General features: G+C 44.2%; 1 protein-coding gene across 3 annotated transcripts; it reads left to right on the top strand.

The window, feature by feature from the left end:
- The first annotated feature begins 254 nt into the window (after window positions 1–254).
- Window positions 255–27,626, top strand: trim71 (tripartite motif containing 71, E3 ubiquitin protein ligase). 3 transcript variants are annotated; one of them, XM_088319474.1, is made up of 8 exons: window positions 255–1,953; window positions 9,293–9,460; window positions 13,300–13,434; window positions 15,576–15,818; window positions 15,989–16,486; window positions 16,854–16,994; window positions 17,176–17,275; window positions 27,427–27,626. In XM_088319474.1, exons 1-8 carry the CDS (start codon window positions 1,222–1,224, stop codon window positions 27,465–27,467), a joined length of 2,058 nt encoding a protein of 685 aa, XP_088175600.1. In that variant the 5' UTR covers window positions 255–1,221; the 3' UTR covers window positions 27,468–27,626. The 3 variants fall into 3 exon arrangements, with proteins under 3 accessions (XP_088175600.1, XP_088175599.1, XP_088175598.1); XM_088319473.1 differs by lacking the exon at window positions 27,427–27,626 and having other exon boundaries at window positions 255–576; window positions 962–1,953; window positions 17,176–18,576; XM_088319472.1 differs by lacking the exon at window positions 27,427–27,626 and having other exon boundaries at window positions 17,176–18,576.

Raw genomic sequence — 27,626 nt, forward strand, 5'->3', positions numbered from 1 at the left:
CAATCATGTTAGCTCGATGCGCTGTCGGGATACGGCTACTTCCTGGGGGACTGTAAATCAAACATAATTAACGACTCTCGCTTTAATCCGTTGTCGTTTAATTGAAGTTTAACGGCGTCCAAAAAATTGATGTTTTGTCATGATTGTACACTTAACCCCTCTTCCTCCCCCTTTTCAACAGAATGATAACGTAGGGCGCACGCGCAGTCGCGCACGCACGCAGACTCGGGTACGAGCGTGCGTGCACCCCCCGCGCCCGCTCCTCCCCTTCCTCTCCGGTGCCTGCGGCGGAAGTGAGACCATTTTCCCCCTCCTCAGTCGAACCGGAGCTGCTCGCTGAGCTACAGCCAGGGCAACAGGCGCCCGTGGGAGCTCGCACCTTCAACCCGTGTTGATGTTTCTTTCCCGGTGGAAGCAAATATAAGCGTGGACGACCGATTGGAGGTTTGGACCATTCATCTGGTGTGTTTCCCCCCTCCCCCTCCCCTATGCCCCATGCTGGCCGAGGAAAAGCCTGCGTGAAATTCCTCCACGCCGAAAACGAGCCCACCGTGGGGAAGGAAGGATACCTGGCAGGTACACCATTTTTTTTCTCTACGAGGTTTATCTATAAGAAACTACATGTTTGTTTTGAATGCGCTCTCCGCGCAATGTCCGCTCTCTGGTTATCGCTTAGCTGAATTGTCGACTACCGTTTGGTTCGAGGTTCGACTCCAAACAGAATCCAATCCCCACCGATGTTGACCCACTCGGTGTGAAAACATAAGAACTAAACTGAACGAAACTGCTGTTTTTTTCCCCCACTCGAACGCCAAGCCTGTGGTCATGTTGCCTAACCGGTGGGGGAGGAGAGGCCGTGGCCCCTCCACCTAGACGCCAATCCAGTCACTCCAGATTTTTTTTTTTAACACCTGCCTCCTGCACAGAATCAATAACGTTGTTCGATGTTGTCACGTTTCAGGGATTGATTGATAACGCCTTACTGCCACCTGGAAGTCCAATTTAAAGACTACCTCGTTGAGTTTTGCATCACTTCTGAGTTATGTAATAGAGACATGGCTGTATGCAAATGAACATCCTTCTCCCCAGTGAAGTAACTTTAATGCCTTGTGAATCTACCTCAAGCAACACCGCTTATCCAACTCCACACATCGGCTCAACGTGTGCCCAAATGTATACCTCAACTGTAAACTGAGCCTTGTGTTTGAGGTGACGCCACAAATGGCTTCATTTCCCGACTCGGACCTGCAGACGTGCCCACTCTGCAAGGAGCTGTGCGGCTCCTCGGCCCCCATTTCCTCCAGCTCGTCCACCTCCTCTTCCTCCTCCCACACATCTTCCTCTTCCAGCCAGACCAACAGGAGACTTCTCGTCCTGCCCTGCCTCCACACCTTCTGCAGGCAGTGCCTGGAAGGCCAGCGCAGTCCGGGAGACCCGCTCAAATTACGTTGCCCTACCTGCGACCAAAAGGTGTCCATCTCGGAGGCCGGCGTGGACTCCCTGCCTTCCTCCAACTTCCTCTTCAGCAATCTGTTGGATGTGGTGGTGAGCACCGAAGAGCAGATCCAGAACAAGAATGGCCACCACCACCCCAATCGAGGAGGCATGGGCTCCTCCAGCTTCCATCCCACCCACGGAGGCCATCTGCACCCTGCGCATCTCATGGCAGAGCCTCAATGCAGCTCATGCGACGAGGAGAACCTGGCCACCTCCCACTGCCTCGACTGTCAAGAGTATCTGTGCGACAACTGCGTGCGTGCGCATCAGCGGGTGAGGCTCACCAAGGACCACTTCATCGAGCGGCTCGGGGAGAACCTCCACCTGAGCAGAGTCAACAGCAACCCGGGCCAATCGGGCATGTCGGTGTCCCTAGCCCAGTCCCTGCAGAACAACTTTGCGCTGCTGTCCCTCTTCCAGGACCGTATGAGCTTCTGTCAACACCATGACAACGAGGTGAGCAAAAACACCACACTCCTTAAAAAAAAAAAAAAAATGTTTTGGCGCAAACCACTCACTTGCGTTGTTGTGCTAACCAACATTGTCACATTAAATGTTTATTTTAAGGTTGGTCCAATTTAAATTTCTGCTTTAGCCCCCTCGAAAAAATCCAAGTTGCTTTTTGCAGTGAAGCCACAGCGTGTTTATGTCACGACAGTCACTTGCACAATTTGTCAACTAACAGTAAGAAAACAAATACTTAATTAACTCGTTCATAAATTAGCTAGTGATGGCCACCGCTCGCCCCTGACTGGCTAACAGGTTAGGCCAGTTAACAGCTAACCAACGCCACACACTCATTCACAGATGGCCATGTCACTCACCATGCAACGCCCTGCCTTTTAAAGCGACACACCCTCAAGATCACACATACTACAGTAGAAAGTGGGGGTAGACAAAATAATCCCCGCACCTCGTGTGCATGTTATTGTTTAAGATTGCAAGAATATTTTTTATCTTGTTAATCAGTAGAAAAGATATCTTGTTTATGAAAAAAAATATTCAAAAGCTACAACCCTGTTTTGCAATGTTTCCCAACCTATGTTGACCCAAGGCACACACTTGTTCAATATCAGATGGCACACTACTAAACAAATGTTACAAGTGGCTGCGCAGGTCAATTATGTACCTTTTGCTCATTAAAAGAAGAATATTTAATATTTTCAGACCAAATATGTGAAATTGGATTATTTCCCGCTGCACACCTGATGATCTCTCACCGTTAAGTGTTCGGGAATTACTGTAGTAACGCAATATGGCAGAGAACCACACTCGGGACCATATGGCAAGAAGTTCAAAGGGAGCGCAGTGACTCTTCGCCTAGTTTCTCATCGTCAAAATGGCCTTATTTACGCACGCATGCATGCACAAATGCAGACAGCGTCTGCCTAATGTGCACCACACCAGGCATTCGGTGCAGAAGATGCGCCTCCACCCCCATCTGCCCCCAAAGTCACAACCCATGCTCAAGTTATTTGTTTGATCATGTGCTCTGGATAAAGTTGGCTGCATCGGAAAGCTTCTTGCTTGAGCCATATGGTCCGAATGAATAACGTATGATGGGAGAGGGGGTCGTTTTGTGCAAGCTCTGGTTCATGTTGGGAGAGGAAATGTCTTCCTTAATGTAATTTGTGTCTTGCAGATAGTAGGCAGCCATCTTGTTCATGTCAATATAGTTAGGGAAAATATTTGAGTGTAATTCTGACTGAAACAACCACATTTCATGCAAGTGAATGACAAAACAATATTTATGCTAAAATATGTTACTTTCCCATGAAATTACCGTCAATTCACATAATTTCCCGATGTAGGTTTCACATTTGGAATTATTCCAAACTTGGTTTATTTACCATGGAAATTTACTGGAAATTTTCCATCCCTTTAAAACCTTTACCAATAGGAACACAATTCTGATGCGTCCTTCAACTGACTTTCTGGACAGTAGCGTGGAAGCAACCAAGCTTGGGTTTATTGTAATCGGGGAAGTCAATTAGCATAATCTGCAGTTTTCAATGCATTGCCGAGACCAATTGAGATTCGCGCTGACCCTCCCCCTGCGTTGCCAGTAAATAGGTGGGCTCGGTTTTCCAGGAAAAGCTTCGCTTCCCAGTAAGGCCGCCCTCACTCACTGTGGTTCCCGGGGGGAGGGAATGTCATGAGAGAAGGTCACGCTTTCTCTACCTGTGAGCCGAGTCGCGTTGAGGGTGTCTCACCGGGCTCCACGTCATCCAACATGACGCAAGGCCATCTTGATGGTTGTTGGGCCTTCGCAGCTTCCTGTATAGCAGCAGGATGTCTAGTTATGCTTGGTTTCGATGTTTTATGGACTATATCTGACAGAAAAGCCTTTCCTTCTTTAGCTATATGTCCACTGGGCAATTTGTTGGAGCACAGCTATTTATTTAAGGACCAGTCTTGGTTGACACAAGGTTTATGTGATCATTTGCGCGGTTGACCCTTGTACCAAAAGCCATCTTGGGAACACGCATCTTGGCATGTTTTCAAGAAATCATTTATGTGATGTTATTGTCCTTGTAAAAAAATAAAAAAAAATAATATATATTTATATATATATATTTAATTTATTATTATTTTTTTAATGTATTTTTTTTCCATTTATTTTTTTCTTAAACTGAAGGGTTAACTTTGTCTGTCCTGTCCGCGGCATCAACGGCACAAGCGACTTCCTTGCTTGTGTGTGCGCAAATTGAACTGGAAAATGGGATTACACCAAAGGAGTTCCCTGGTCTTGCTGCGACGTCGCCCTCCGCCACCCAAGTCCACGCGCCGCTCAGTCGGAGAAGCGGCTAATGATATGTTAATCCTCTGTCAGTCTTTGCCATAGATTAAACGGTCGTCACCGCGACAAAAGGCCTGGCTGCGCTGGTGAATTACCTCCCACAAACTCACTAAATAGTCAAATTGAGTAACTGTGGCTGTATTCCATTGAGTAATGAGTCAAGTCAAATGAATCACTTCGATGCTTCTGTCTCACTCAAATTGTTTCAGGAAATTTGAGCCTGCACATGCTTTTGATTCAAGGCAAACGGAAGGCTTTGTTGTTTCCATTTTGTCTGCTCTCTACCGGCTTTTGTCTTGTAAGACAAAGCGAAGTTATGGAGGCAGGCGAGTCCACTTTAGTCAGCTGTCGTTATTTGGTTTCGTCACTCCTGGATGGTGGCGTTTTTTTTTTTTTTTTTTTTTTTATTTTAAACTCCCCCTTTAACCTCTGCCATCTGTACGTAGTTATCCTGTGAATAGGACTTTGGTGTGAGTGCACAAATAGTTTGCAGAGTTGGATTATGAAGTTCTGACTTCCCGGCTTGTAATGCGCAACATGTGGCCCGTAATTAGATGGGGTTGCCTTGTTTCCTGTGATGTCACGTGAGCGTGTGTGTGTGTGTGTGTGTGTGTGTGTGTGTCCTGGCTATTGATGTCCAACTGAGCACCGTGGCCAAGGTAATAGACAGAAAGGACTTGCCCTTTATTGCAATCTCTCTTCACTGAGAGAACCTGACATTACTGCAGCTCCAAATTTGCATAAACATGTTTGGTGCTAATGCTCCACCATGTTACGTTCTTACATGGCTGCTTTGCATCAAGGCGTTTCCTATTTTTGTCACATGCCTTACTTAGTATGAACAGCCAACGTGCACCTGCTAAGTGCGCGTGTTCATAATGTGGCCACAACACACTCTTCTCCTTCCTCTAATTTCAGCGAGCCACCATCCTCTACCACGCCTCCTTACCCATTTCCCCTCCCTCATTTTTTTCCCCCCTCCCTCCTTCTACTGTACATACTGTAGCACACGACACTGTCACGTGCTCGCTAAGAAGGCCAGCTGATGACGGTTTGTTTTCCTTCTGCGCTCAGAGGCCCGTCCAATTGCATCGCCGGATCGGAGCCACCGCCCCCCCCAGCGACCGCGCCGCCGCGCTCAAGTGTCTCGTATCTGGCGGAGTTTCAAAACATCGACAGGCGTGTCCGAATGCGTGTTGTTGATGGCAAGCGGCCAACGGGAGGTTGCCACGAGAGGGTGGCGGCTCCAGACGGGGAGGAAAGGAGATGGGAAGGAGGGAAAAGAAGTACAAAGAAGGAAAGGAAAACTGGGCGGAGGGGGGGTGCGATTGAATGATGCCCCGCTCGTTCTAATCTTATTACGCAAAACATTGTTTACGTCTGTATGTAAAGTCGTAGACTTCACGTTGTAACCCAGAAGACTTCAGCCCACCCAGCTGTATTTGATTCATTTCTTCAAAATTTCAACCGTTCTAATTTGAAAGATGAGAAATTAAATTCACCCTCCCCAGGATGGCATTGGCAGGTCTTGAATGTATACCGAAGTACAGGTTCGGTGTGAGCAGGTTCGAACCTCAGCATCATCGCACTCGAGTCACAATCAATCAGGCTCGTACAATATGAATGCAATGTGGCAATAATGAGCCTGCTAAAAAAAAAAAAAAGTAGTCCTCAGACGGTTGCTCAACTGAAATGCAGTCCAAGAGACTTTTCGTTTGCTTTGCTTACATTGCGTGAACGTTAATGTAACGAACAACAATACTGCTTCAGGGTACCGTCTTCCGCAAATGAGCATATACGCCGGTGCACTGCTGGCGGAGCGACTTTGCACAATACGTACACAAAAACTGTACATTACATAATTTGTTTTACGACCAGATTGTTCGAACGGTATTTTTCCTCTTAGTAGTTTTCATTTGAATTGTTATTTTAAACCACTTATTTTAAATCCTATATATCCATCTGAATTTTTTTATTGTCTACTTCTAGCCCCCCGCCCCTTTCACTCAAGCCAGACTTGGCGTCTGCAGGTTCAGTTTAGAGCAGGAAGTTCTTAATTGTGGTCGTCTGGAGCTGCCAAATACACTTGACGTGATGAGCGTGTTGGAATGTCACTTTGTGATGCGTCAGTGTGCGCCCACACCTAAACTTTTTCTTGTCTTCTGCCTGTTGACACATCGTTAACTGCAAAAGGCCCCAGGCTCTGCCGTGCGGTAAAAGTCAAAGAGTAAAACCCTGCAGTTGAAAGATAATACAGAATGTCGTTTGAAATTATTCTGAGTTAAAAAAAAAAAGATTTAAGCGCACAATGTGTTGCATCAAAGTATGTAGGTAGTTTGTGATTTATGATCTTAGCTTTGATTAAAATGTATTTTACTTGAGTATGCAAGTTGATACACAATTCTATCAAATGAATCTCCGCGTTTTATTCGATTTTTTTCTGAAAATAAATGTTCAAGTGTTTCCAATTTAAAAAAAATAAATAAATAAAAGCACAATTCAAATTTCATGACCCATTCATTGGAAAGCACTGATACATTTTTATGGAATTAGAATTCTAAGTGTTTTGCATTTTTTGGCATTCATTTTTTTTTATCATGTTTTAATTTAACATGATCTGAAAAATATCCCTCTAGATCACATTTCCAGCTTTGGAAAGGCCTCACAGAACCTTTTGGTGCATTTTTTTTTTACGGTGGCATGTGTAAGCAGTCAATGAGGAAACGTCTTTTTACGCAAGGTAAAATGTCTGGCTGTCAGTGTCAGTCCAATGGTTTCGTCCTTTTGTATGTGCGCTTCTTGTCGAGCAGGCCCAGTTATTTTCTATCGGCGCAGTGTGACATTAGGCCGGCATCCCCTTCCCCCACTCGGCTTGCTTGGAGGGATTTTACTGGCTGCTTGGGTTCGTGCCCTCTTCCCTAGTTCCCAGTGCCTGCAGGGAGGGAGGGAGGCAGCCGCGATAGTATCTTGCATTACATTGGGGAGAAAAAAAAAAATCAACACCATGCTTTGTATATACTAATCTAAATGCTGTCGACTGAAATTATTTGTGAAGGCAAAAATAATTTGGTGTTGCACACTTGATAATGTTGAACAGAATTGTTCAGTCAAATGGTCCAGTTCCACCTTCAATTTAACAATCTGTCAGAAAAGCAATATATTAATAAATGAAATGCTTTGTCTTAGGCGGACTCAAACAAACGCAAATACATGATTGAACTGTCACCCATCCCTTTTCAAAGGCTTTTTGCAAACAGCGGTCGACATTATGGACGTGTCTTTGTGTAAATTGGTAGTGTGAGAGATTAATGGGCAGAGCGGGAGAGAGCGTAACATCCGGTGCACTAATGAAATCCTATAACTCACCACCCACCAAACCAGCCCCCCCCCCCAGCCCCCCCCCCCACCCCCCCCTGTGTGGCGGAGGCCTGGTGCTGAGAGTGAAAGAGCGTGTGGTGGTGGCATGTTGGGGCCATCCCCCACCATCACAAATGGATTCTAACAATAGATTCATAGATGCGATACTTCTGTTGTAGTCAAGCCAGGATCCTTCCAATTCGTGTCCAATCTCCCATTTTTCCATCTACCGGAGTGACATGGGAAAACGTACCAGTTGCTATTAATGAATGTTTGGAAAGCAGCAGATAACGACAAAGTGCAGTCCGGACTCGTGGGAATAGGCAGCGTGTGTCAATAATATTGAGCCGACTGCCAAAAGGTCCTGTGTGTTATGTAATCTGAAATTTAGCAAATATGAAGAACTTTTTCACCTGAATTGTGTGCAATATAAGGGAAGGAGGAAAAAAAACACCATTTAAATCATTTTTGGGTGAATTTTTATAAAACCGCTTAGCAAATACAGTTTCCAAAATAATCATGCTGTTTTCGCTCCAACCTTGGCATTTCTTGGAGCACCAAAATTGAGCTGTCCCAGTCCGCCGTCGTCCAGCCTCTTTTTTTTTTTTTTGCACCACCTCCCACATTCCTCTCTTTTGTATGCCGTGTCCCCCTGGAATTTAGGAGATGTCAATAGAGGAGGAGGAGGTTGGAAAAGAGACACTAGGCATGAGGAGCTTCTTGAGTGATGGAGCAGAAAGCGGGCTTGGGTGAAAAGAAGAAGAAAGGCGAAGGAAGTGTGTGTGTGCGTGTGTGAGCGTGCGTCTCATTAGATTATGCCGCCCCCCTGGGGAGAATGACTGTTATCGATGGATTGATTGCGGGCCCATCCCCATCCACTCGGGGCTCCCTTGCTTTTGGAGCCCATTGATCTTGCATCTCTTTGGGATATGATGGTCAGCGCATACTTAATTAGCCTTTCATTACAACCAATCAGAGCTCAGAGGTGACGTTTGAAGCGCAGCCGAGGTTTTGGCAACAAAGGTTAAACGACCTTCCCTCCAGGGACGCGGACACTTTTCTATCAAACGTAATTTGTGCTGCTTTGGCTTCTATGATGGAATAAGAACAATTCGCTACATGTTAAGAATGGTTATTGATCAAGCTTTGATTGCCTTTCAGCTCATCGGGTTTTGTCTTTTGCAGAAGGATTTTTATGAGCCTCGCAAACCATTCATGCATATGGATGACTTTTGTCATTCAGTCTTTTCTCATTGATTTTTTTTATTTTTTTTTGCGCAGGGGGATGTTACACTCAAGCAGATGTATTTGTGTGCATGAATAATACGTGTAAATTAAGCTATTTATTGACTTCCACAAGAAAGAAATTGATTTGAATCATCTCATGTCATTAAGAGCCAGCATCTGTCTATTTATTTCCGACACCGCCTATCCTCATCAATGCCACGGGTGAGCTGCAGCCTATCCCGGCTGACGTTGGGACGAGTGGCAAGTTACAACCTGTGCTCGTCACCATCCAATCGCCTAACAACCGCTTCCACATACTGTACATTATTTCGGACCATCGACATTGACTTGACTTGTAGTTTTCCAAACATGCAAGCATTTGCACCAATGGCCACTTGCTTGTTTTCACAGGTTTTCCTGTTCTTTTGCGAGAGCTGCTCCGTGCCCATCTGCCGGGAGTGCAGCATGAGCCGTCACGTGGGCCACACGTTCGTTTACCTCCAAGATGCAGTGCAGGACTGCAGGTCCGTCACCATCCAGCTGCTGGCTGATGCACAGAAGGGACGACAGGCCGTACAGGTGAGTTGGCCGTTTGTCAGCTCATGGTATGAAATCTGAATAAATGACTCGTTAAATGAATGAATCCTTTTGTATGAAATGTGACGGTGGGGGAATTTGACAATGTCGTCACTGTTCTCTGCCGTGATGTCGTCAATACTTGCCTGACAGCTTTCCACAGAGAAGATCAGGAGACGTGAGTGTCAAGTGTCGTGGAATACTCTTACACACAAGACTCACACTCTTGCGGCGCCGAAAACTAGCTCGCAAGGGAGAACATGTTCTTGTTCTGTTTATACACAGCCGCGACACAGTAAAAGTGACTTTTATAGGCGTTGTAAAAAGACTCTTTCAGAGTAAGGCATGCAGCATCTAGATTGAATTTGAGCTCCCATTTTAGCAAGTATGGATGCTTGCGCAGTAACGCGTAAATGGACAAATTCAAGTCACCCAATTCCAAAGTTGCTCATCTCAAAATTTGATTCTTTGTATTCAGCATGATTTGAAGTATATATTACTCATTAAAGGCTGAGAAGCACAGTCCTTGGATTATTTATTTATTTTTTCCCGCTGGAATTGGGGGCGTCCAGCTGGTCCTGAAAGGGGGCGGGTCACACGGGGGTGAGGTCCGGCGGGGGCAGGGATGAAGGTCAAAGGGGGAGGGGGCGTGGAGAGGAGAATGGGGGAGGGGGGATGAAGTATTTCTGAGAGAGGAAAAATCCCATCCTCATTGAAAGAAGTGGAACACTTTGCCCACTTCTTGTTCACATGACCCCCCCCCCTTATGGTGTATGGCATTATTCCTGAGAAAATGTCTTTTAAAAAGATAGTTTTATGAAATCCTGCTGATAAATAATCACGTAACGATGAGAGCTCCTTGGCGGGGTAATTACAGTAAAAACATTTCACTTGATGAGGGCTGTTGCTTAACTTATAAACACTACCTGCTCCGTTTCAAGACCTCCATTAGTGTCAGTTTTCGCTATTTGAAAGTCGTAAAATCATAAAAATGACATCCACCTTAAGAAGTAGTTCAGTTTATAATATGAAACTTGATTTATATAGAGTCACGAAAGACAAAATTTCCTACGTTATTTCTGTATTCAAATAATTCCCATTATTTCTTATGTGGTTATAATTTGAGAGTGGTTATAGAAAAATAACATTTGACTCCATCTTGTGAATCTTTAGCATATCAGTTTAATTTTTTTAATTGAACTACTAAATTTTGTATATAGATGGATTTTTTTTTTCAATGAAAACGTTTTCTTTTCTTCGCTGTCTGTCATTTTAAAGCGTGTAAAAAGCAATCCCTAAAAACTGTCAACATTCCAACAGATAAGTGCTCTTTAGATCAACTCGCTTATCAGTCAGTCCTCTTAGAACACACACTTGTGACCTTGGTCGGACATGGTGGAAACATGAAATGCTATCTAAGGTCATGTTACATGCGAGCGCACACTATTTCCTCAGCAGAACCCGTGCCCCACCTCTCCGTATCTCTGTGACCTACATCTACGTGACTCGCTCATGCATGTGCATCTCTGAGTTCACCCGGGGTCTTCACGAAATTCCAAAACCTCAGCATAACGCAGCTCGTCTCGCCGACAAATGTCGGAGCGCTCGCCACGTGCAGCAGACTTTGAAACTGAAACCAAGTCCCACCGAGCCCACTTTAGGTCGTTGGATAGTGTTTTTGTTTTCTTTTTTTCTTTTTTTTTTTTGGAAGGAATCCCGGGGTCTCAAGCTAGCACCATCTGGCAATGCGTTGTTGAGCGGCTACTTAGTGTTTGCTTGTCCATTCTGTTGGAGGTCACTGCAGGAGTAAATGCTGACGCCAGATAATATGTAAACATGCGCACAGACGCACTCCTCTACCCTGAGGTAGGAAATTTCCGCCCACTCCACCCCCATTATCTTCCCTGACCTCTGACCCTGGTCTTGTGACTCTCCCCGTTTGGCCCAAGCTCTCTCCCTCTGCGGTCTGATTGGTCACTTTGACCCTCTTTGTGTAGCAAAATGTGCTCAGATGGAAATGTTTATAGGTGTTAGCAAACCCGTAAAGACTACAAGCAAGAACACCTAAAATTGGAGCCCAAAAAAATTATCCACATTGATTTATTAATATCTTAAAACCATTTGTTGAATGCAAGGGGGAAAAAATTGGCATACTGGTGTTTCGGTTAATATCACTCAAAAGTGGCTTTCAAAAAAATTTTTTACCTAGTTTTATTGGTCACGTTTTTGATAAGTGATTCATTTTGATCACGTATATTCGAGAGTCATAATTATATTGAGTATTTTTTAACGGTGTAACATTTACTTAATATGATGACTTCTAAGTTAACTGGACAATCTCGACTTCTTTTTTTTTTTTGATAAATATAATATGCAAATGACTCATTTAGTGTAGTCGCGATGACCAACAGAGCACACCACACACAACCATATTTCCACCAACAATGGGGAGTCTCCGCCCCCAAACACTTGTGTTGTAGTACCAAGACTGACCTGTGAGAAGCACCATATTGCCACCGTGCATCCAGACTGCCAAATGATAGCGAGTGAGTAGTCATGGAAGAAGCGCGACTGAATGGGTAAATATTGAACAGAACGGGAAATAAAAGATCAAATTTGTCCCGATTTTCAATGAGTCTGCACACCGCCTGTTGAAGTGGAAAATGGGAATGTGCCACACAAGTCATGGCTACCTCCGGATTTCTTCATTCCTGCTGCCTCTTCAGGAAGACTAATTTAGTTGTCGCTTTGGATGCCCACCTCCAAGAAGAGCAAAAGACCCCGCTGCCGCTCTTTGTTCTGGCTGCTCTTGCAGCGGGGTAGCGAGAGTGGTATGTGTCCTAAGACGGAGGTTGCAGATCATGACCTGTAAGGTTTAGCTGACCTTTGAGCCCTGCGGCCAGTATCACAAAGGCAGCCTTATCCTACCTCCCCTTTGTCCCTGTGAGGTCTGCCTCCCCCCTCTGACCTCCCACAAAACGCCAAAGAAGCAGCCAGATAAATATTGGCACAAATTGTGCATTGTCAAGTTTAAACAAATCAGAATGCAAAATACAATTTGGTTATTAATTTGCTAGGTCTTCCCCAAAGCTGCTGCATGATTGAGGCTTTTTTTTTTCTCCATTTCACTGAAAAATCTTTGCTCATACTAAATGATTTCTTGAAGATGTGTTTGCCTTTTATTTTTTTTTGCAACTTCTGTAGGTCATAGTGCGCCCCCACTGAAACACGGCTTTGAACTGAGTTGAACCAGTTTGGAAAAGTACTGTCAGTGTTTCCAAAGTAGTTACTTTGCCGCCATATTAAGCAACACTTCCCGCCCCACTAATAACTACTTTTCAAAAACGCGCCTAACGACTTAAATTCCTGTTTAGAAACAGTCAGCATCAGCATCGACATGTTTGCATTGTTCCCGTATGACAAGAAAGGAGTCCAGCGCAGAGCGAATGGTGCTGAATATCTCTCCAAAAAAGAAGGTGGCCATTTATACCTTGCATAATTTGTTATTCATTGACATGTTGGAATCTTTTGATGCCACAAAGATGGCCCATCCCACCGAGTTAGCGCAACCTCAGTTCATGACCTATATTTGCCAATTGTGTTTGCACATTTGGCTCGCCAAGACTCCTTAATGCTTCCTCACTCCCTGCATCCTGTTTGCGGGGCTCCTCTTTAGCCTTTGTGAGCAATAACACAGGCCAGGCCGACCTCCCGCTGTGGAATCACAGCTCATCACGGTTACTTTTGTTTCATCTCATCCCGACATCCAGCGCATGCAGATTTTTGTCCTCCTTTTCAAAGTAAGCTCACGTCACATCATGCGTGTTATTTTCCCTCTCCAGCTGAGCATGGAGAAGGTCCAGGCCATCGCGGAGCAGGTGGAGATTAAGGCGAAGGTGGTGCAGACTGAAGTGAAGGCGCTGGTCCTCAGGCACAAGAAAGCGTTGGAGGAACGCGAGTGTGAACTACTGTGGAAGGTAAACCTCATCCTGTCATTTATTAGCTTACCTCTTCCCACCTGTGATGTGTTTGTGGGTCAGTCCCGCTTGTAAATGAAGGCAGTTGTCAGAATGATTTGTGCTGCCCCGTGCTTTCTGTCTGCTTACTAAACTTTTAAGGAATGCCGGCGAGAGCGGCAGCAATACCAGTCGGGCCAGATGAAAGCTGCGGGTTAAGTAGGGGATGTGTGGATGGGTGTCGTACGACTCCATGTCAACATCACGTTTGGGTCGTAGTATTGAGTTGCCTTCGGAATCTTCCATTCAGAATGGATGTACTGTTGCAATACGCCACACAATTAAACACGTTCCATGTGTTTACCGTTCCTATCCATCATCCATCTATTAAAGTGTGGTGGGGATGTCAAATTTGCCTAAAAATATGAACGACGACGTTCCAAGCGGACCTGTTCATAATAAAAATAACAATTCAACCTTTATTCCGATGCATTCTGTCAGTCCAAACTCATTACGATCGTCGACAGCGGTGCCGGTGGAGATTTGGATCCCGGCGAGAGCACATGGATGTATTTATGGTTTTCGGCGTGGCTGTAAATGTCACTTTAATTCAATTGAATCCTTTAGCCATGAAAAAAAGATGTCAGGCTGTGCTGTGCTGCGGTAAATTCTCAGATTTTCTACAAGGAGTGTGGACTTTGAGGAATGCCACAGAGCTTAGTGTGCGCCTGAAACCCGAGATGTCTGCAGGAGAACTCGGTTGATCTGTTCAAGATGAGAGCCGCTGCTTTCTGTTATTGAATGTCTGTTCTGAAAAAGAGCAAAAGGTGATGTTTCATTTTGGAGTGAAAACAACAGCCCCACACAACACAAGCCTCTTTGCTCTTTTAAGAATTGGCTGTCTATGTCAGCTGACAGCATGTTTTATACCGCAGCTTCATTGATAAAGATGGTTAGTTAACGGAGTAACCCAAATTTTTGGCTGCTTCATCCGCATGCTTTCCGCCATCCTGCTCCCCCTGCCAGCACAAAAGCTCATGCGATGAGCATGCCTCACTCATAATGAGCCCATTCGCTCAGCGGGAGCTTCCTGCCAGCAGGCTTGATGATGAGCGACATTGTCTGCGAAACAAATCCGGGAAGATGCTCCACTCGCTCGGCATTGTTTCCTCGCTGCAGACCTGTTCGACTCATCACGGATGTGAGCGATGGTGCATATTGTGTGGGAGTGAGGGCCGGCCGGGACTTGAGCCGGTATGCCAGTTCGCTTTCCACAAAGAATTATCAAGGTCCTTTACTTATGTCTACATCTTGTCGGCGTGGTTGCGCCTTTTCTGGGTATCCGCCCGAAAGGCCAATAAGGGGCTTTGTCTTCATGGACTATAAAGTGTAAATCTACTCTCACATGTGCAAATTGGACTTCTACTCAGGCCAGGATTCAACAAAGAGTTCTCTTTTGGAGGCCGAGTGGGGAGGGATTGGAAAGTGTCCCTTTCCATTGAAGGCGGGCAAGCCATTGTGTTGGCCTCTTTTTGTTTGGTGATGCTAAAAGACAATCCTTGCTTCTCAGGTTCTCCTGCCAACTTCAACACTAACCTTTTTTTTTTTTGTCTGACTTACGAGTACGAGATCTAAATATCATGTCATTCCTGTAAAATTTAATCACTCTTTTACAGCTGAGTAGGTCTGTCCAAAATAACTTAAAAATAATAAAATATCATTTAATTTACATTCAATTCCATACGTGCTTTGGGACATAAAACCAATTCTGCACACTGCTGCCATCCTGTGGACATGTTGTTCTGTCATTTGAAGCAGTTTTTCTCAACCTTTTGTTGCGGCAATGTAGAGTGAAATTTCAGGGCGCACAAACAGACATTTTGATGTAGATGGATGAACAAAATTTATGTTAAAAATACTCCATGCAATTAGTCTTTTTTTATTATTTTGTTCCAATATTCTATTTAATTGTACCTCTCACTTGAGGCACCGAATAAAAAGTTAAAACCGGAAAAAAGTTAATTGTATGTTAGTTTTTTTTTTCTTTTGTACATAAAATATGAAAATATAAGCTAAATGCCCTAGTTTTAAATTATTTTTTGCTGCTACTTGATGAGCAACCTAATAGCTAAAATCCCCTTCCTCCTCTTCGCCCCTCCTAGTTGGAGAAGATCCGGCAGCTGAAGGCCAAGTCGCTGTACCTCCAGGTGGAGAAACTGCACCAGAGTCTGACCAAGTTGGACAGTACCATCGCCGCCGTCAGCCAGGTGCTGGACGAGGGCCGCCACCTTGATGTGCTGCTGGCTCGCGAGCGAATGCTCACCCAAATTCATGAACTCAAAGCACTGAGAGGCCTGATGCAGCCGCAGGAGGACGACCGCTTCATGTTCACTCCTCCGGACCAGGTAGGATGTCATGAGTGTGAAATGTGATGGAAAGACCTTGCCTAGATTGGTTTTTGAAACCACAAATTACGATCCCAAAATGCTTTGACTCCAAACTCTTTTTACAAAATTCGACTTTAACTGGTATGCATGTGCTTACATTTGAAATCTGTTTTGCATTGTCCCCGCAGGCTCTCTACATAGCCATCCAATCGATGGGCCTGATCAGCAGTGGAGCCTTTGCCCCAGTCACGAAAGCGCATGGCGATGGTCTAAACAGCGCGCTTCGCGGCAAACACGCCGCTTTTACCGTGATTGGATACGACCACGACGGCGAGCCCCGTCTCTCAGGCGGAGACTTGGTGACGGCGATAGTCATGTCCGTCGCCGACGCCAACCTCTCCGCCACGGAGGTGACCGACCACCAGAATGGCTCGTACACAGTTAGCTACATGGCCAAATGCGAAGGGGAGCACCTCGTGTCGGTGTTGGTGTGCAACCAGCACATTCAGGGAAGCCCCTTCAAGGTGTTTGTGAAATCGGGCCGCAGCTACGGTTCACTTGGTTCCCAAGTGTCATCGTTCGGTGGCGAGGGTGAGGGTGATGGTCAGCTGTGTCGTCCCTGGGGGATCAGCGTGGACAAGGAAGGATATGTGATTGTGGCTGACCGCAGCAACAACCGCATACAGGTACAAAGACTTGACTTACTGCATTTCTGGGCACTTCATAGACACTCCTTAAAATTTCCTTTCTCAATCAATATTTTCTATGGCCTGCTAAACTACAGGAATCTCAAAAATGTGGGCCTTTTCAATTGTAATTTTGTCAATATGCGCACAGCATTTATCTCCTAATAATTGAAAGGTGCAAAAATGAGGGCATACAACGGAAAGTCTCGCCAAATACTGCCGACCACGTCTCTTGATTATTGTGGTAAAACTGAAATGAGTTATTCGGGCTTTCGTCGTTTGTCTTTTTAAAGCAAGAGTATACTGTTGATCTCGTTCCACTTGTTAAAAAAAAAAAAATGTGTAACATTTTCCTAACTCTCTCCAGATATTCAAACCCTGTGGCACATTCCACCACAAATTTGGCTCTCTGGGTTCACGACCTGGTCAGTTTGATCGTCCGGCCGGGGTCGCCTGCGACAGTCAGAGACGAATCATTGTGGCCGACAAGGACAATCACCGTGTGCAGGTACCAAATTGTGCTCAAAAGAGCCTCTAAAACCTCCCAAACACCCACACTGACAAATGCAAATATTGGTGGTCACAAGTTCAGAAGCAGCTGCTAAAAATGTCTCCACTCACTCTTGCACTTGTTAAAAAAAAAAAAAAGTAAACAGTTCGTGCTCTGACACGTTTGCTTTGCCTGACAGGTGTTTACTTTTGAGGGCCAGTTCCTGCTGAAGTTTGGGGAAAAGGGGACCAAGAATGGGCAGTTCAACTATCCCTGGGATGTGGCTGTCAACTCTGAGGGTAAGATCTTGGTTTCCGACACCAGGAACCACCGCGTGCAGCTATTTTCCCCCGACGGCTCGTTCCTCAACAAGTACGGCTTCGAGGGGGCTCTGTGGAAACATTTTGACTCACCCAGAGGTGTGGCCTTCAACCACGAGGACCACCTGGTGGTGACTGACTTCAACAACCACCGTCTGCTGGTCATCCGGCCCGACTGCCAGTCGGCCCGCTTCCTGGGCTCCGAGGGCATCGGTAACGGTCAGTTCCTGAGGCCGCAGGGTGTGGCCGTGGACCAGGAGAACCGGATCATCGTGGCAGACTCGCGCAACCACCGCGTGCAAGTGTTTGAGCCCAACGGAAATTTCTTGTGCAAATTTGGAACCCAGGGGAGTGGCTTTGGACAGATGGATCGTCCCTCCGGGGTGGCCGTGACACCGGACGGCGTCATCGTGGTCGTCGACTTCGGGAATAATCGTATCCTCAAGTTCTAGAAACAGAACATTCGCTCCCTCTATTTGGCCTTTTGTTTTTTTTTTTTCTCAACAAAGGAAATGGAGGCGAGAGAATGAATTAAAAAAAAAAAAAATGACACGATGGGAGGAGGAGAGCTCAGAGGATTGAGGGCGCGTTGATGAGAAGGGAAAATCAAACCAATATTTTTTTTTTCCACTCACGCCGTCAATCCGTTATGTGGCATGTACTTCAAGGACCTTTCCAAATGGATAATCAGTAGCAACAAAAGAGCCATTTTTTCCCCTTCCTCATTGTGAGCTGCTCTATTCTTTCTGTAAGCTCTTCTCGAGTATCCTTCTCAGGGAATTTCTCACTTTTCTTGAAACCTCGTACCCTCTGCTCCACACCTACCTCATTTCGCTCTTTATGAATGTACTCATAGTCACTGAGCAGAGGTTTATTAGTCTGTGAAGTTTTACAAAGAAGAAAAGCCTACCTCTATACTTTTATTTAAGAGAGAGAAAAATAAGGAAAAAAAAGACTCTTCAGTCGATTTATTTGCACAGGAGTAATGGAATTCATGCTGTGCATCTTTTTAAGTGTGAGTTAAGTGAACCTCCTGAATGTTGTTGCTGAGACAATACTCCGACTGCTGTCGAGGCTGCATGTTTTATTCTCATTAGAAGGCATTGCGAAAAAGGAATTAGGGTACAAGTACGGTAGTGTCTTCATAGTTATAGTTTTTTTTTTTGGTAGTACCCTCATCACTATGCTTGAGTTTGCAAAGTCATTACGGTCCACCTAGAATGTGGGAAGAAAATGACATGATTAAAAAAAATAAATTAATTAGCTCAGGTAATACTTTAGCTGATTTGAAGTGATCAGTGCTTTTCAGGCCTCTTTGAAGCTCCACTCTTACGTTGACGATAACAGATCATGACGTTATAAAATGTGTTTTGTCCTTCGCCGCGGGCCCCAAAATAGAATATCTCGCTCGACCCGATTTGTCTATCGAAAACATCCGGTCGATTGCGTGGCCAAGTTGGATGCAAAAGATTAGTATGCAAGGACCGCTTGCTCGGACCCACAGACGCATGTGGGTGGGATGCGTTTTCCCAAGATCGGGATCTATTAGAGATCCTAAAGTAGAGATTTAATCATAGTTAAATGCCACCTTTTTTCCCAGAGGCAGTGTTTGACAAAAGCCTCAGAAGTAGACAGTCCAGAGGACGAAAATGATAACATCAGATAGACTTAAGACTTGACACTACAGTGAACCCTTACTATTCGCGGGGGGATATGGACTGAGCCCTGCCGCGAATACTGAAAACCCCAAAAAGGGTTTAATTGCCTATAGATGCCACTTGATGGTGGCAAAGCACTACTTTTGCCGAAACGAAGCTCAGACTGGTTTTGGACGTGGCTGACGGCATTCCCATTTCTCGGCGCCTTGCGAATGCCGACCCGCGAATAATGCGCTGGTTCACTGTACAATTCTTTGGATGCAAGATGTGGTCGAAAGCCGCCCTCTTCCGATCCAACGAAAGGGCGCGACCACCAAAGTTCGCCCCAATTTATTAACGCTCAGGTCTGCCGAGGTGTCTCCAGACCTTTGCGCTAGTAGACCAATCCTCTAAAGATGGAGGTCTATCGACCAACTACTAGATTCAACCAAAGTTAGAATATCTGCACAGTGGCCAACTAAAAAACTGGCATTTAAAAGATTTAAAAAGTCACATTTCTTCAATAATCATCAATGCCGGGAAACGTTACTGGCATAACTCGTGGAGTTTGGTAGCACTGCCCGCTGACACTGCACGACTACTTTGACATCCTCTTTGAATCCAGCCGGAATAGAAAACCAAAGAGAACCCTCCCCTCCCCATTTTGGACCCCGCCTATCCAACGTAGAACAATCCGTAGCGACCCCCCGAAAATACCATGAATTAGTGAGGGGCGTTGGATCCTCGCCTTTATTTCAATCTGTGCCCCCATTTGAACGCACTCGACAATTCATGTTCTCTTAGTGGCTTCCTTGTTCTAGTGCAAACTATCAAAAGATTCACTGACGGGCTCTCTTCTCTGAGGGGAGGACCCGTCCGCACATGATCCTGAGCGACATCCAAACCTTCATTCAGCCTCAGTGTCGGGTTACCTCGCGGACCTCAACTCACTTTGTAGCTACTGTTCACTTTCAAATACCTCAAACTTGTCGTTTCTTTTTGGATACCTCATTTTTTAATTTTTTTTTGCGTTTGCGTGTTTTTCATGTGTTACATACCTCATCAGATGCGTGAACATCGCTAATATACCTCATTTGACTGGTGCAGCACAGTGCTTGTCCCATAGCTTTCGGACCAAAGATTGTGGCACTGTTGAAAACTTGTTGCGGCCGTGTGTCTCCATCTCGCAACCTCCAGCGACTTTTTCGCTCGGTTGATTTTGCTGTACTATTTTTTGTATTTTATTTAATTAGTTTTTTTTTTTAAAGGAAGAAAAAAAAATCAACCAAACCAAAAATATTCCGTCGATAGCATAGTGCCAAAATGATCTCTGAAAGTTCTGTGCCAAGGACCACGCTGTTGTTGTTGTTGTTGACAAACCGTCACTGGACCACAATATCAGAGATATAAATGTTGAGGGAGTCGGACAGCCGCGGATAAATCCTGCGGCTCTCTGATGGCGTGCACTTACGAGGGCTGGGCCCTGATTCTCTTTGACCTCACGACGATGAACTCCGCAGATTTCCGGTTGTACTTTTGTTAAAGGGGCAGTGAGGGCGGGAGCGTAAAAAACAAATTAAAAAAAGCATGACTCGTCGCACAAGAATTACACAAATTACCTCAACTTCCAGCACAACTTATCAATATTTATGCGCGCGCCAGGCTTTGCCTCGACTGCGGTGCCCTCATTTATGAACGTTAGTAAAAAAAATAGTTTTCCTAATTAGCACACGGAGGAACAACACCAACAGTCTGCAGTTGTTTTTGCGTTTTCAGTATTACTGTGTTCATCCACGTCTGCATCCTTCTTTTTCAGAAACTAAGATTGGAGAGTTCTATCTGTAAGATCCTTAGATCTTCACTCTTTAAGAGGAAAAAAAAATATTTTAATCCTTTTATTTACTCTTTCATTTTGTTGCATGCTTTAAAAAAAATCCTTATCTTACTGAAGCCTTTTTCTTTGGATGGATGTTGGGGGGGAGGGCAAAAAAAAAAAAAAACAGGCGGGTAGCTGACTTTCTGGGAGACGATCGAACCAGGAAATGTACCCAAATACGAGTCTGCGTGCGCTAGAATCGGATTGACCTGCGCGATTGTATTGGGTGGCAGAGCGCAACCTGTTCAGGCTGCCATGCCTCGATTCCTAACGAACACGGGAGGCAGAAAACATCTCGAGGCTTCTTTTGCGTGCCTCCCAGCTCAGGAGCTTTACTTGCGGAAGTTCCCCAAACTTTCCACTGCATTGATTGATTCGCCCGCACCACTCGGGGCAGCCTTTCGCAGCCCCGTTACTGTCATAGCGTCACCAGTTTGGCTCGTCTAGCACAAGCCAGCAGCCGACTTCCTCTTTTTTGACAAACCAGGAAGTGAGGTGATGGCTGCCGAAAATGTGACTGGTTGACTGCACTCTCGTGTGGGCGTGTGTGTGTGTGTGTGTGTGTGTGTGTGTCCCGCCACCTTGTCTAATTTCTGCCCTCTCGTGACTTTTGAGAGGAAAAAAATTGAAGCTGCACCGGGGGATGTGTGCGAGGTCGTAGACCTCCTTTTTAATGATTGTATAATCGAACATAAAGACAAAAAATATGGTTGGTGAAAATTTAGAAAGGGAATAAAATATATCTCAGGTAGTTCTCAACAGCCCGCGCTGCTGGTGTCTCTTTGAAATTTGTCCCATAGAAATAAAAGTAGACCTCCCCTGCCCCTTCGACTTCCCTTTGCCCCATTTTGGACCTTAGTGCTAGTCTGATTCTTTTGTGTGTCCATTTAAATATTAAAAAAAAAAATCTATATCTGAAATATTGCTTTTGATTAACTTACCCCGATTTACCATTTTATTTTTTGTTTCTTTTACATGAAATCCAAATCCCACACACCACCTGATGCTAATTGGCCCTTTTAGAATGTATTTTGTGAAGAAAAGGGTCCAACGGCATCTGGCCGACGCTCGCTCTCGACAACCCGCTGCTGGACCGCCGCACAATTCCATATTAGCCGCCACCGCATACCCGCATCAGCAATATTTTTAGCATCGGGTGGCACAAACCAGCGTCTGCATCTGTCCGGGTGGAGGGTAGGGAGGCTGCCCTTCTTTCATCCAATCGGTGTTGGTCCAGCAGCGTGGCGGGAGTGGCTCTTGTTTTTGCATCTGTTGTCAAAGCAGACCTCCACTGAATGTAAACCCTCATAGTCCAGGAGACGGCGCGAGTTGATGTGGCCTGCTGAATTTAGATGAGTGCTGCTGGCACTTCCTCATCACGGCCAAAGTGTGTGTGCGTGTGTGTGTGTGTGTGTGTGCCATGTGTGTTTGCCTGTCTGTCTTGAACACACACTTTGTGCTGAGTGGAAGTGCAGATGTCAGGTCTTCAGTCTAAATAAGGCAAAGGAGACTGTATAATATTTTTGGCTACCTGCTGCTCGCGCTGTGCTCGTTGGACTTTAAACATTCCCTATGCAGTTTTTTTGTTGTTGGTTTCTTTGATTACACTTAAATAAAGTTGTATTTCTTTGACTTCAACATGAGTGATTGGCGTTCTTTTGTACCAGAAACGAGTGAAACTGTATTCGAAACATCAGTCCAGTCATAGACTGAAATAAATGGTTTGGAATTTACTCAATTATATTTGTCCACGTGCTTGCACAAAATAAAATCATCTGGACCCAGATACGTTTTTAAGTAGACTTTGTATCGAGAGCAGAATAAAAATCTACTTAAATGTATCTAAATCCAGATGATTCTATTGTGTGAAGCCACTTGACAAAATACAATTGAGTACATTGAACACCATTTTTTTTTAGCATATACAGTTGCAAACTAAAGGCACAATAATAAACAAAACAAGCAAAGGCATCTGACAGGGACAATTAAAAGTCACCAACATTGTTTAATACAGCTCCTAGTTGTACTGTACTATATAGAATTTCATTTTATTGAGCAAGTGTACCTTTTGTAACTTTGGTGTGCGTGAGTGCATTGAAATAGTGGCTCAACATTGCCCTCTAGTGGCGATTGAGCATAGCAGCATTATGTGCTTACTGGTCATCAAACTTAGGTTCTGGGTGTTGACCTTGGTGCTAATGAAGTACAATCGATTCGTTGCTGTCATCGAGTAGAATCGGGGCTCATGTATTTTGTTTTTGACAGATGAATTTCAACTACAGTTGGATTTTTATTGATTGAAAGTTTGGAGTCTGGTCGAGACAAAATGGGGACAGCAGCATTATGGATGAAGGCCAACCAAGAAACTCGGTGTGTGTAAAAAAATATTCCATCATGCCAACTTGTCAAACATGTCACTGGCAATTTACTATTTTATGCTCATGCACATTTGAGTCTGTACTTTTTAAGTTGAGACAGAGACATTTTTGTCATCTTTTCTGTGGTTATCAATGCCTGACGGTTCCTTCCATGAATTATTGCACTGTAGTTCCCTGCCACCACAGCTGGATGTCAGCATTGTCACATTGACCAGTGGAACAAAATGTCTCGACACCATCGTAGGACCAAAAGTGAGAGAGGATGGTGTGTGAAGTGGAATCATGGATTGACGCTTTGGCAAAATGTGTGGTTCCACACTCCATGTGTACATGCACGGGTATGCACCAAGTATTGTTGTGTTTGTAAATGTGCTCAGCTCTCAGAGGAACTAATTAGCAGGAGCAGACCGGCTGCAAAAGGCGCTGAGGGAAGTGCATGTCTGTACACCTTCGACATTTAATTGTTTTGCTTAGGCCACAACAGGAAGTTCTGATCTCGGAGGTGAATGCCACCATGTAAAGATGACTTCCTTATGCCTGAATTCCACAGATTCTTAATTCGGGTTTTTGGCATATTGGCCTTAGTTGGGGGAACGTGACCCGTTCCCTCGTTTCTAACAGAGTCGTGTTTCCCGTCTATGTCATCATCATCATCCGTGACAATGAGTATACTGTGTGAGTGGTTTCATTTTCTCACTGCTTGAGTGGTTGAAAAAAAAAAACAAGCTTCTTGATTGGTTGTTGTCCACCTATTAAACATGTAAAAGTGATAGGAAAAAAAAATCAGTTTCAACGAGAGGAGAAGTGGCAATAAAACAGGCCAAAATATATATGACGTGCAAAATTGCGGGGGGTTCTCTGTACAGTTCTCAAGTGTACCTAATAATGTGTCTTGTAGAATTGCAGGGTCGCCATTTTCTTCTTGGCGACGGGCGCTCCTCAGGCAGTTTGGACGACGTAGCGGAAGTGGAGGGGGGCGAGGGACACGCGTGTCATGTTGCTATCGCGTTATACCTCCGCAGATGAGTTGGCTCTTCCTTTCAGGGGGCCGTCATGGCAACTGCGTCGTGTAGGGGGGGGGGGGGGGGGGGGAGCTTCACCAATAATATCCCTCGTATCTTCACGGCGGCCCTTTAACCTCAAGCGTGGTCTCTGCTGACCGGCAGCTCCACCTCGTCACGACGCATCTGTCTGTTGGACGCGCGTACACGTAATGTCGCGCAACCCGTGAACCCGAGTAGGCCGCCAGTGGATTGATCAAAAGCGACAGATGTATGATGGGAAGGACGGGAGCCACGGAAGTGCTCGTTGACCTCGGTCGTCCGTTCGCAAATTAGCCGTCCGTCCATCCTAAGCTTCCACCTGGCAGCGGTAGATCTCCTCGGCCTACACAAAATACTTGAGTCGAAACGCGTCTTTCGCGTGTTCATGCGTGGCATAGACACAAACTGAAGTACGGAAATGGAAAGTTCACTGGGGAAATCGAAGGAATCACAAGCAAAAGCGTTTGGGTTTGCATTTTCACCTCATCGTTATTTATTCGTAACTTAGTTACGTAAGTTAAATTAATGATTTGATTTGAAAAGTAACAAGTACATTTTATGCAGTCACATTTAAGTATTAAGTCGTTTTTTTTTGTTTTTTTTTAATGTGGCCTACAGGAAGTTTTTGAAGCTAGTTAACACTAAAGTGCAACAAACATTTTCTTTGACACAAACTCAAAATAGAGAGCGTCTATATTAGCATGACCTGCTCAAAGGCATTGCTGTTTGTGACCGAATGAGCGCAAGCACGATAGAAAATTGATGGCAGAATTGACTTTTGGCTTTTTTACTTTGGCTTCTTTCCCTACAACAATAGCTGCAATCCCAAGAGTTATCTCCACATTTTCCCCCCCCATAATTTATACTGTCAATTTGTCATTCCCCGTCTCCGGAATGTAACGAGCGTTCTGCTGTCGATATGATAATTTTCTCATGTCTGTTCGTCTCCTATGGAAACGGCCGGAGGGACTCAGACTCTTCTTAACATATTTCCCAAACCGCAGTGTGGAAAAAGGTCAACGCACAAATAAGCAAAAGATTACATCCCTTGTCCCCTGACATCCTTGAAATGTGTCCTCATTGTGTTCCTCGCAGCTTTTACTGCCTACTCATCGATGGAATTTAATGTTGGAACAGACATGTTGACGACAGCGGAGTATGCGTCGTTCTCCTTTTTATTATTGCTTAAGTGTCATGAAGTGCCAAAAATGCTTTCAAGCCTCCCCTCCAAAAACTCCCCCAAATTTTGTAAATATTTTTTAAATGAGAAAAAAAACGTTTTTGATACATTTTTTGTAACCATTCAGTGAGACTGCCACAACATTCTCAAAACTCAAATTTAAAAAAAAGAGAAATACAAATTGAGTAAATCCTTCATCATGCGGCTAAATAATCCTACTCAAAGGTGGAGCTCGTTAGGGGCGAGAAGCAGAATTTTTATTGTTGGTAAAGCCAATCTCTAGAGTTAAACCCAATCGAGTATGTAGTTTACCTCCCTAAAAGGAGACTGAAGTGAGCAACCCCGTTTGAGAAAGCAAATCTTAATCACTTTAATCTAGTCCAAGTCCCCTAAATATCTGGGTTCATTACGAACAATTCTATCTTGTTAAATTGTGAGCCATTGTTATGTATGCAGCCCTGTTGGTGCTGAGCGGCGGTGCCAATGATTGGCGAGCCGTGTGTGTGTGTTCAACATAACGCCGTCTAATAACGAGATAAAGCCCACTTTTCCCGCTGGGATAATGATTCCATCAATATCAGTTAAACACAGCAAACAGGCGCCGTCGGCCTTAAAGATCACTCATCGATTAAATGGCAAGCGGCCTCTTAGTCATTTGAAATGAAACCGATGTGTTGGTCATTCAGTTGGAGAAAGAGGTAATCATTTCGATGAATGGACGTCCATTGTAATCAATATACTTTTGGTATCATCTGGTCAGACTTGTATAATAATAATTTGACATTTTCTTCTTCAGTTTGCCCGTCGATGGTGAATGCAGTTCTGGCTTTACATTTCAATCTTTCAATAACATAATTAAGTTGACAGTCTAAAAGATTTATATATATATAATATATATGTATATATATATATATATATATAAAAATTTTTATTATTTTTTTAAACATGTATATATATTCTAAATATATTATATATGTATAATATATATATATATAATATATTTAGAATATATATATATTTAAAAAAAAAATATATATATATATTATAAATATCTATATTTTATATATATATATATATATATTTTAAATATATATATATATATATATATATATAATATATATATTTAGAATATATATATATATATATTTAAAAAAATACATATATATATATATATTTTTAAATATATATATATAATATATATATATATATATATATAATATATTTAGAATATATATATATTTAAAAAAAATACATATGTATATATTTTATAAATATATATCTATAAAAAATATCTATATTTTATATATATATATATATATATATATAGTTAAATGAGTTAAATCTTGCATAAATTTGAACGGTTATGTTACTGAGTCATTGATGCTACTTTGTTAGCCCATCCCTCATGTTTTGCATCGTTTGCGTCAAGCTACCGGAGAATCCTGAGGAAAAGTTGTACTGTTGTTTGGCTACACGAAGTGTCCTTTTGTTTTTTAAGTTTATTCTCATGTGTTTTACACATGTGGTGGAGGTAAAACTCTCCAAAAAATATTTTGTTATATGGGCTGGGGGGGCTGCTATATATGCATGCACAGTGGCAACCCCAAAAGAAAGCCGACATGAGTCTTGCGCGGCGCGTGCAGCCATTAAATATTGAGACCGCCGCGTTCTAAATGAAGAAAGTTGACAGTGGTCCGATGTCGTCTTATCCTTCTGTTGACCGATTGTCTTTAAAGCGCTTGACACTTTGAGCCGGTTCGCTGTTGACGTTCAACTCATTTGAACAGCTTTAATGTCTCCCCCGGCGACTTGGGCGTCCTAGACGGCAGCGCGTTTATGCCCGTTCAAGACGTTTCACGTCAATTGGCGAACCCGCCGTGCATGTTTTCTGACTCCAATATGCCCGCGCTCCGAAAACACCATCAGGCCTGTGCAGTGTGCAGAAGTAATCACATCTGCTGTCATTCGCCACGTGTCTCCCTCATCTCCCCTCATTTCCTCTGCCTTTATTCCCAGCGTCTTCATCTGAGGCCTCTGTTGAGATACGTCAGGAATAAAATGCGTAATGAAGACCAGAGAGACGTTCCAAGGCGGACATAAATAGAGAGTGAGTGGCAGCGAGACCTTGGCGTCGTGATGGATATTCGACTTGAAGACTTTTCAGTGAAAGGCGACGCGCTTGATGTCGGGTTCAGATGTGAGTAAAGTACTCGACA

This window comes from Idiotropiscis lumnitzeri, chromosome 16 (genome assembly GCF_059441095.1).
Source record: "Idiotropiscis lumnitzeri isolate Australia: NSW breed Sydney's pygmy pipehorse chromosome 16, RoL_Ilum_1.0, whole genome shotgun sequence".
Classification (NCBI taxonomy): Eukaryota; Metazoa; Chordata; class Actinopteri; order Syngnathiformes; family Syngnathidae; genus Idiotropiscis; species Idiotropiscis lumnitzeri.